At 31.4% G+C, this 11,472-nt stretch overlaps 1 protein-coding gene across 1 annotated transcript in view; it reads left to right on the plus strand.

Annotated features, from left to right (window-relative positions):
• Positions 1–11,472, plus strand: part of LOC123670123 (eye-specific diacylglycerol kinase) — a 149,986-nt gene that overhangs the window by 105,233 nt on the left and 33,281 nt on the right. The window contains exon 6 of the mRNA XM_045603629.1: positions 8,634–8,837. Coding sequence (XP_045459585.1) covers positions 8,634–8,837 — 204 coding nt within the window. The remainder of the gene's footprint in view (positions 1–8,633; positions 8,838–11,472) is intronic.

Below are 11,472 nucleotides of genomic sequence, written 5' to 3' on the forward strand. Positions count from 1 at the left end.
AAAATCATGGAACATGTATAAATCATAGAATCAATCGATAAATTCCCGCAAACAATCATTTGGTACCTTCAATCGTGCCCGTCAATGAGGGTCAAATAACAATTTTCATCAATGTCCTTTAATGACAAAAAATGCAATTGAAAATGGCTTTATTTACGCTTGTAGGCAAAATGATTGCAATTGTGATTCGCATGGAATTGTTCCAACTGCTACTACAAAAAGTGGCGTGTAAACAATATATTTACATCGACACTAATATTACTAATATAATGAGGAAAGATTTGTTTTTTTTTACATTTTTTTTGTAATGAATAAACACACATCCTTCCGATTTTTAAATAAAATTCATCAGTAGAATGCTTTCTGTTAGTTCTGAGAATATGTATTTTATTGAAAGAAAACAGAGCTGCCGAAATTGCGTAATCCACCCGGGCCAAGCCGCGGCAGAAAGCTAGTGTCATGAAAGTAAATAATTTTATGGTGTTTTTTAAACTAACAGGTTTATGAAGTAATCGATTTAGAAAGGCAAAAAAATTATACTTATAATAAAATAATAATTTAAAAAAAAAAAAAAAACAAAAAACCCGCCTGCGTGAAGAACAACTAATAGAAAATCAACTGAAAAAGCTGGAACAAGATAAAAATTCAATATGCACACAAAGTCAGCGAAATAAATAGAAACAATATCAAACATTTTGTGCTGTACATTTAAAATATATTGATACGGTAGTCCTTCGAAACTTTATGCAACGTCGTAGATAATATGCAGTCGGAGGCATGAAATTGAAGGATTAGTCAAATCATTCTCTCTTTGTGCATGTCCACATTTTTTAAACTTTAATATTGTATTTCTTTATTAGTATTACGGTAATAATATGTAGTATTCGAGAAAAAAAAATTTTTTTCATTAACTACAATGGCTTCGCGCAGCCGCCATGTTTGATTTTTTTTTAATGTCACCTATCTAAGAACACTTGGGCAGCTAAGACGAACCTAACGATACCTCAATTATGTAAATCCGTTCAGTGGTTTTGGAAATATGAGGTAGTAAAGAATATTACATACATACATACAAGATACGTGCGAAAAACATAACCCTTCCTTGGCAGTCGGGTAAAAAGAGTGGAGATATCTGAACTAATATAAAAATCTGTAATGTCCCACTTCTGGGTGGAGGTTTCCTCTCTATATAAAGGAAAGGTATTTGATTAATTCGCCACGCTGTACATCTATGGGCTGAGACACTTTTATCTTACCATATTTAATGGTCACTATCAGATTTGGAAGACACACAACTAGGGATGCCAAATGCGATACGATATATCGATATATAATACGATATTATAGCCATAGGATTCGGTGCCACATATCGTATTTCTATTAAATATCCCATTGACGTATCGCATCAAATTATGATATTATTTTGTTTATAATTAATTTATGTGGATCACATTATATAATAATGATTAGTAATACAGTAATACTAGACATTGTTATTATAATTCCTGTAACCTAACTAAACATGAAACAGAGAACTCCACAAGTCAACTTTTATTTACAATTTGTCGGTAAGTTTAAATTATTTTAGATTTTTATGAGATTGAATGTAACAAATTATTAAAATTTAAAGCTCATTGCTTTTGTTTGTTCTCTTCGAGTAATATCGATTTGCGTTTTATTATGGCACCACCAGAAAAGTCAACTGCTTAGAGTCATTTTATTAAAGCGGATAACGAAAAGCGTAAACGCTAACTGTTACGCTATAATTATATCTCTAGCAATTCCAGATTCATTCATTTTTATTATTATTAAAAAGCTGATATGATTTTACGAGGGAAGGTCAAAAAGTTCGAGGTACGAGACCTCAGAAAAGGTTTTATTAAAAATAGTTGTACTCTAATAAAAAGTCAAATCCCTTGCTAATTTTTAACTCTCTAATGTCTGTCTAAATTATCACTCAGCACAGCGCCAAGAGAATAGACTAAAAAGCTGACATTTTATCCTTATCATTTCGTTATGATAAAAATATCGTATGTATTGACACAATCGATGCAAAATGATTTGATAATAGCGGGTATCGACACAAACGCGTACAATACAATACGATATTACATATCGATACAAATTACCCTTTTTCCCACCCACAACCATCCGGACCGGTTTTTTTTTTTATAGAAATGCAAACATCTAATTTTAGTGGGAATCAAAACACGCAAACGTCGTTAAGATTCTTCGTCGTTGAACTTCTCGCACTGATATACCAGAAAAATATACGTTGAATGTTAAGTTACTAATTTTTTCTATTCATTTCATTGATGTATGTGTTGTTGTTATTTATGTTTTAAGTTTAAAGTAGTAAATTCTAAATAAAACACCTTTATGATAAATATAAGAAAAAAAATTAGAATTTTATGTTAGTTAAAAAAACTTGAAAACATACATATATATGTACAAAAGTCTTGAGAATATAGTTTATTGTTTGTTGCTTGTTGACATACAGCAACGAAACGACGTCTCAAATAACTAAAGAAGTAATGTAATTCTATCAAAATTAATAGAAACCTGGTAGCAGTTTAACGTAGAAATTGTGCTTGATTGACAATGTTTTGTAATTTTAAATTAATTTCAACACATTGATCGACTTAATCACTTTTATTAATACACACTTAAATATACATATATCTAAGTTGTGCCTTTGTAATGTAATTAATTATCCGATTGGAGCCTAAACACGGTTGGGTCAAGATTAACTCGTTACCTCAGGCTGATGTAAATTGAGATCTGCCGTATGAAGTTAGTGGAACGGTGTGTAATGTAAGTGTAAGATAACGCTACAAATGTTATTAGGGTTACACGAAATCATAGGTTTACCTTTTATGATTTTACTTGTGTATCATCAGACTGATCTAAATAAAGTCAAATCGCGAAAAACAAAGAAATTTAAAAAATTCAAGTATCCTGCTTTTCAATTCTGGGGTCATAGTGTTAATTTTATTTAAATAATAAATCAATCAACTGTTACACATCAAATCGCTGATATGTTGCTGAGCGCAAAACTCGAGAAAAGACTGATCAATCTAGTCCGATTTTGTCATAAAGTGTTCTAGTGCTCTAAATGGTGTTTCTGGAATGAAATATCAAGAAATTTGAGAGATTTCAGAAAGTTTAACTTCACGTGTTTGACATTTCGAGACACGACAACGTCTGTCAGGCAGCTAGTATTTAATAAAATGTTTGTGGCTATAAAATAGGGATAAAAATTTTGGTAAGTTATATCGGACATTAAAATAGACAAAATCGCGACGGTTAAATAGTATGCGTATACCAGAATTGTTTGATATAGATCAGTAATGATAAAGTTTTACCGTACCCATGTATGATTTCTATAGATAATACAAGTACCCTTAGATTCCTGTCGCGTATTTCCGTTGATTGCTTACTAAAACGTATTTACTGTTTGTGTCGTATCTAATATATTTTATGATTTTTAGCTCTAGAATACATACTGTAAACATTGTCACATGTCAAAACTGTCATCATTGGAACAAATACTAGCGTATGTAAGACATAATTTCCATCACTACTATTTTGAGGTTGTCAGTATAAAACAACACATTCGTATAGTTAAAAAAATACATGAAGTACAAAACGGCAGGGGCACAGTCAACTAAGATCTCTTGATTTTTTGTCCATAAATTAAAAAATTAATAACTTTATATGTAAGCAGATACTAACCGGTATGACGACGCATTGGTGTAACGGTCACATCACGATTGGGTTCGATCCCCGCACATGATAAGCATTTGTATTGGCCATACAGATGTTTACCGTGGTCTGGGTGTTTGTGCAGTCCTTGAGGGTCTCCCCACCGTGCCTCGGAGAGCACGTTAAGCCATCGCACAGTGGTCCCACGCTCTAAGAAGAGTGGTAATTGGAAGTCAATTTAAGAATTACCGTTGATTCTGTGTGCTAACGCTAGTTAAAGAATATATTAGTAACAGTAATATATAACTAAAAAGACAGTATTTTTTTTTTATACACAGACATTTATTCGTATAAAAAAGAATATAAAAATTAAAAATGTAAAAGAGGTGAAAAGTTACTACTAAGTACTATAGTGTATTGTGTAGTGTATAGTAAAAGTTACTACTAAGTACTAAGTATATACTAAATGCTAAATTTTAACTTATAGATTTTATTTGTTTATTTTAAATAATATAGCTAACATATCACCATAACATAACACCTCTATTTATAACGAAGATTTCTTTCTGACAATTTTCGTCAACTTGATGTAAAAGAATCAGAATTTAATAGAAGTCTATGAAAAAGGTCGGCTTTTGTCAAAACTCGTGACATTTTACATGTATTCTGTCGTCTAAACAATTTATTCTTATTAGATGACTTTCAAGCTTCTTCAGAGAGCTCACCTATTGATAAACGGGTAAAGTCAATCACCTAAGACCCGTGAATTAAAACTTCATGCACAGAAGCTGGTAATTTATACCAAGTATACGCTTGGACATGCTTCTCAGCAGTTTTTAGAGCGTATTCTTTAAATTTGTTCGTATTGGTTTTGTAGCTTGATGAAATAAATTACAGCAAGTGACAATATCTTTCGATGAGTTCCTTATCAATCCCTGTAATTTCAGCTGAAATTGCAGTTTTGAAAAAACTTACGCGGCGTATTTCCATCAATAGAGGTGCTGCTACCTCCACTACGTAGTTTGTCAACTATTAAACCCAATCGATGTCTGAATTGCTGTTGAACAAGTTGCTTTTTCTATGCAACAAGAGCCTTGTCTTCATCGGAACGCGTTTTTCCATTTTTTATGTCAAGTCTGTATGAAAGGTGTATAAAATATTCGCGAATATTTTATAAATCTTATTTATAAATGAAGTGTAGATAAGCCAAACTGAATTTTAAAGGAATCTGCAGTTCTGCTCAAATAACTTTAAATGTCGTTCATCTGCTTAGGTGTAGCACCACAGATGTTATGATGTTATGATGATGTTGTGACAGTTTCAGTCTCTTATTTGACGTTTATTGAAAAAAAATTGCATTGATTGCAAGTTGATGATATGTCTTGTGATGTAAGCTTCTTCTTGCATAGAAAGCTCCTTAGTTTTTTTGACAAATTGGAATCGATTCGGTCTACAAAATTTCGTAGATGAAGGGTGAGATTTTTCCATATTATGCGATTAGGGTCTGAGGAGTTTGATTCAAAACCAACTGTAAAGGAACATATGAGGTAACAAATAAATCCATAATCCATCCTCGACACTTGAGTTGATACTTTTCGACAATCTTCGACTCGATCTTTTAGCCTCCTTCCAAAATATAGATATCCTAGTGCAAATGTGAAATATCACACGGTTCAGTAAACTGTCGGAATCCACATTCTCGAAGCCCGGAATAGATTTCATCAAGTCGTGAAAGACTCTGCGAACCTTGTTTGTTTCCAACATTTATCGAGCTCCGAACGTCAAATAAATGCATACGAGTAAATTTGCATTTATAAGAATTTTTCCAAAAATTAAGAATATTTTTAAGTTAAAAAATCATTTGTAGCATGTTCGTAGCACTAGGAGACCTTCGACGCACGTGTGCTACGAGCTAACTAGAAGAGCTCAGAGCACTTTCGTGCACCTAAATTAGATTGATTTAATTTTGATTAAAAACTTGAAACATTAAAGAACATATCGACATAAAATATATCTCTAAAATTTTTTAAGAACAGTTAAAAGCTTACATAACAAAAAAATCTAAAAAAATAATACTATTTTTTATGCCCGTCGTAGGACCAGCAGTATAACTAACACGTCATATGTATATGGTAAATGTTGTACATGCTTTTATTTTGTAACTCCATTATAATACAACAATCACAATTGTATTTTTCCCAGAATTGAACGGACACAAATATAGTGACTAATTAGTTCACTGATAACACTAATTAGGGTGTTATTTGAATGTTATCACTTCCGATGCCAAAATGTTAATGGTTTTATGACGGCATCAAGATTTCTTATATAATAATAATACGCTTCAGCCTGTAATATCCCACTACTCGGCATAGGCCTCTTTCCCTATGTAGGAGAAGGATCAGAGCTTAATAATGAGTATGACGTCACAAATTAGACATCGTTGTGTCAATCTAGTCACATATGACAGTACCACTGTTCGTCGGTCCCGGTTGTTATCATGTACATCTGATAGCAATTATTACTCATAGTAGGGAATGTATTCGCCGAGGAGCAGCGTGGTGGATTAAGTTCTAATATTTCTTCTACATGGAAAAAAGAGGCCTATGCCCAACAGTGGGATATTACAGGTTGAAGCGAATGAACTGGAGATTATTCAGCAGATCTTCACGAAAGTGAAGAAAAACTTTACATGAAACTGATTTTTCGATGCTTCAAATCCTAATTATATAATGAACTAAACGACTTGCATGGTGCAAGTTAACACAACTCATTGCGTAAGACCAATAGATTGTTATTTTGCATTTCTAGTATCATAATTGTTGAATTAAAACTTTTAAAAACTATTCAAAAATCAGTACCAAATCTACTAAAGTATTAAGCTAGTAGGTATAAACAGCTTTTTATAGCATTTTTTATGTAGAGATAATAATTATAATACAATCAAAGTTATCATCCTTTTAATTATTGTACAAAATGGGTATTCAATTGATTATTTTGTATGTATCCATGGTGATGTTTTAGATTTAGCTAACAATATTTTTCGAACGTAAGAATTTACTCGATTTGCAATTTTTTTTTTTTCGCCTGTTTGAAGACATTTTCGCAAACGACGCGGACGGTGCATGACCATTTAAAGCTGCGGTGTCGTCTGATTTTAAGTAAAATCTCGGTTCCGCTATCGAGACGTTCGCGGGCTAAAAAAAAGCATGCAAAGCAAAGTAAGAATTTTCATTTAAGTTACAAGGACCTGGGTGACCGAGCTTAGCTCGGTATTTTTAGTAAATCGTGTTTTTTGAAAATCATATTTAAATACGAATTACATATTGATAAAATATGAATAATATTTTTCGATTTTATTTTTTTTTAAGAAAAAAAAAAAAAAAAAAAACGATAATCGATCTGGAATACGTGAGGATTTGAACCATGATCTTTTCGGCCGAGCGCGATCGGCCGATTTCCCCGAAGCTATTACAACTTTATTGACAGATGCGAAATTTACCTTCTTATTCTAACGATATTGTAGCCATTTTTTCATTGCCTAAAAACAGGGATAAAACGACATTTTTTAAAAATGAATCCTAGCTAGATTTATTTATCTCCCCCGTAATCCCCTGTATACTAAATTTCATGAAAATCGTTGGAGCCGTTTCTGAGATTCAGATTATATATATATATATATATATACAAGAATTGCTCGTTTAATAGTATAAGATAAAATTTGTAATTTAAGCCTTGACGCCTGGGCACATCCCTGGTTTATCTAATTATAATAATAATTTGTGAAAGATTTTTTAAGGATATTTTTATACTAAGCCTCCAATATTGTGTATGTGTATTTCAAAGCCAGCAGTTGGATGGTTATCCCGCCATCGGTCAGCTTTTTTAGTCCCGAGGTGGTAGTGGAACTGTGTTATCCCTTAGTCGCCTCTTACGACAACCACGGGAAGAGATGGGGTGGCTATATTCTTTACTACCGTAGCCACACAGAGTGTTTGTTTCCAATGTTTTGTAGAAAAACAAAACATTCGGATTACCGATCATTTAAAAAAAATTAATCATTTTAAAAACTTACTATGAAACGTATGTTTGAAAACAAAAAAATTAAATATAAAAATTGATTTCATTTCTATGACTAACTAATACTACTGGTGGTCGCCCAGTGGTCGAAATTCGACAATTATTAATTAAAATTTAAAGTTTGAACATTGTTAAGATTCTGTTGGCAAATACTATAATATAAACAAAAGACTTTTGTAATAATAAACAAAAGAGTATATTATGCGTGTGTGTGACAAATCTATGGTAGTGTGTGTAATTTTTTTTTATTGATTTAATGTACTTAAAATGCATAATTAAAAAAAAATAGCATTCTGCACTCTATATAAAATATAAGTGTGTAAAATTTCACACTCCTTCGTCCGCGCAATTTTCGTAAAAAGGTGTAAAAGGTTTTTGCTTCACATATTAATATATAGATTACTATTACTATCTCTCAACTAATATCTACTTAATCTTTAAAAAAATCTATTATTTTTTACAATATTTCAAAAACGTAAATCGACGTTGTTTATTTTAAACAGCAAAATGGAATATAAATAAAATATCCAGGTTGAATAAATAAATAGTAGCAACTTCACGAAACCTAAATTGATTTCTGATACACCAGTGTATAATATACTTATTATATGTTCGGGAGAAACTGTTATAAGAAAATTTAGTCTTTAAGCGAAATGTATATAAAAACAAAACAATCAATTTATTTCATATTTTAGTACAAAGTTTTTTAATTATGTAAAAAAATTAAAAAAGTGAAATTAAATGAAAGGAATTATTTTTTCTTGAATTCTATTTAATATAATATTACATAGCAGGTTATAGCATATTTTGGGAGTTAATTAAACAGTCTGGTTTTTTTTGTTTAACAGAAACATGGGGCGCGGATGAAATGTTCAGCATGCAAGATTGTGGCCCACACCGCGTGTATCGACATACTCATAGACCGCGTCCAGTTCACCTGCAAACCTACATTTCGAGATGTGGGTGTGAGGCAGTACAGAGAACAGACCTTGACACATCACCATTGGGTCCACAGGCGCTCCGAGAAGGGCAAGTGCAAAGCTTGCGGCAAGGTAATCAAACTGGACGACCACTCTGTAATGCAATGCAGTTTTGTTGCGGAATGTTATTGTTAACATATTATTCAGCTGATGTGTTTTGCATTTTTGTTTTGTGTAGTTTTTAGTTTGATTTTTGCCTCGTATAGCAATGTTTCATTTAACAGTTTATATAGTAGAAAAACGCCAAAACAAACTCCATTTATTAACTCAATTTTGCATGTGTAACCTTAATTGTAAAATTTTGGATTCATTGTATTTTGTAATAAATAATAATTAGCTTACTAACACATTTAACAAGGTTTTATTTTTTTTTTAAACTAGCATGACTAGTTGCAATGTTGACTGCATCATATATAATAGCAACAATACTCCGGCATGATTTTGCTAAAACTTGTAGCAGCGTTATGTTTTATATATTTACAGAAAAGGTTTTACAGTCATATATTTTTATTAAATTATTATCAAATAGAATTAAAATATTGAAAACAAAAATAAATTTTACGTATAGAGAAACACAAGAAAGTACCAGTGAAGATAGAGACATCAAGTTTCAGTGTCAGTGGCAGATATGTTAGTTTAGTTAGTATTTGACTCATGAGTACGGGTAATGTTTTAACCCATTTTTCCAGTGTTTGAATGTTGAATTTCCAATGATCTGTCCAGAATGTAAAACAAATTAAATATTAAAAATTTGCAAACTAAAGTATGTAACCGCCACTGTTTATTTAAACAGTGGCGGTACCGGTATTTACATATAAAATAAAAATAAAAAATATTTTAACCTAGTTTTGCAGTATTTTGAAGTAACAAACATTAATATATAATTTTCATTACAATTCAATAAAAATGAGTTAAACATAAATATATATATTTATTTATTGTATAAAAAAACATATATATAAAACTAATTAAGAAACATATCGACGTATATTATATATTTTTTTTATTATTATAACTTTTCGTTAGGTATATCGATTTTGACGATTCTTGTTTTAATCGACAGCTGATGCTTGTTTTGTAGTTGTCCCATTGAAATTTAATCGATATATAATAAATACCTTTTGATAACGCATATTTATGTGGCGCCATCTATCGGAATCCAGTCTCTCTCTCTCTTTCTCTATCTCTCATTTTTATTCTCATAGTGACATAGTGAATATGTCTGGCACGATAACCAATGCCACAAAACTTATACGAGTATACTCGTAATATATGGAGGAATATAATTTAAACAAAACCAAGAATATAGATAACAATAAATTTTAGATTGCATGTGTACTTGTCATAAATAGCACGTTTTAGCAAAAATATATCTTTTCCTAAATAAATTAATATGCAATATATTTCGACAAAATTATACACGGACAAGAATTTCAATCTGAAATTTGAAATGTTAACGAGAAATTGACGATGTAAATGTTAAATAGCTATTTGCCGTAACCCTACCTTACAGAATAATTCCGGTGGCAATTACTTCTGAAACGCAATCTCGTTATATCATATGAATCATTTGTATTGATTTATTAATTCTACATATTTATTTTCAGAAGCAACGTTATGTAACATAAATCTCTTTTCTTTTCTTAGTTTTTATTTTATTATATAACTAGCTGTGCTCGCGACTTCATCCACGTGGAATTTAACAAAAAAGTTTTTGTTCAGCTTGCAGAGTTATAAAATAAATAAAATTGTAAAATAAAAGTAGCATAACTTACTCCTTACTACATCAGCTATCAGCCAGTGAAAGTCCCGTAAAATCGGTTATCAGAGATTAGCCGGAACAAACAGACAGACAGACTGACAAAAATTGTAAAAAATGTTATTTTTGTATATGTACCATGTATACATCCATATAGATTTAGTAATAAGCGATTATTTTAATATTACAAACAGACACTTCAATTTTATTTATTTGTAGAGATATAACTAGCTGTGCCCGCGACTTTGTCCGCGTGGAATAAAAAAAAATATTGTTCAGTTCGCAGAGTTACAAAAAAATAAATTTCAAAAATAAAAGTACCCTAAGTTATTCCTTATTACATCAGTTATGTGCCAGTGAAAGTCCCGTCAAAATCAGTCTCATATTTTATCATTCGTTTATATTTTAGGAGACAACGTTTTAAAATATATTATTTTCTTTTTCTCTCTCCGCCCTCTACTGCTTGATAAATCGTTGTTATTTGGATTATCGGTACTTTATTTATTATCTTGGAAACGACTGACCTGGGTCAAAACTTTGGTGCTCCATTATTGTATAAATTGCTTGCAAATAACTTTAACCATTAACATTATAAATAGCTTTTACCTGTTTATCTATAATTTATTCATTTGTGCTACTACTACCACCAAATCTTAATTTAACTTGGGTGTAATTTTCACAACATTACAAAGAAAGCTACACAAATAAAGATATTTGTATTTAATTCCTTGTGTAGCAACTTTCTTTAAGCCCAGATAATTTATGACTGTTCTGTTATGGTGCTGTTCTTTAAGAGAGGTGATAAGTCTCTGTTGAAGAATTACAGACCGACCTCACTTCTGAGCCACGTCTATAAGCTGTTTTCGAGGGTTGTTACGAATCGTCTCGCCAGAAGACTTGGCTCTGGTGGTTGAAATCAACCACCAGAGCAAGCTGGGTTTCGAAATG

The sequence above is a fragment of the Melitaea cinxia genome, chromosome 4 (genome assembly GCF_905220565.1).
Source record: "Melitaea cinxia chromosome 4, ilMelCinx1.1, whole genome shotgun sequence".
NCBI lineage: Eukaryota > Metazoa > Arthropoda > Insecta > Lepidoptera > Nymphalidae > Melitaea > Melitaea cinxia.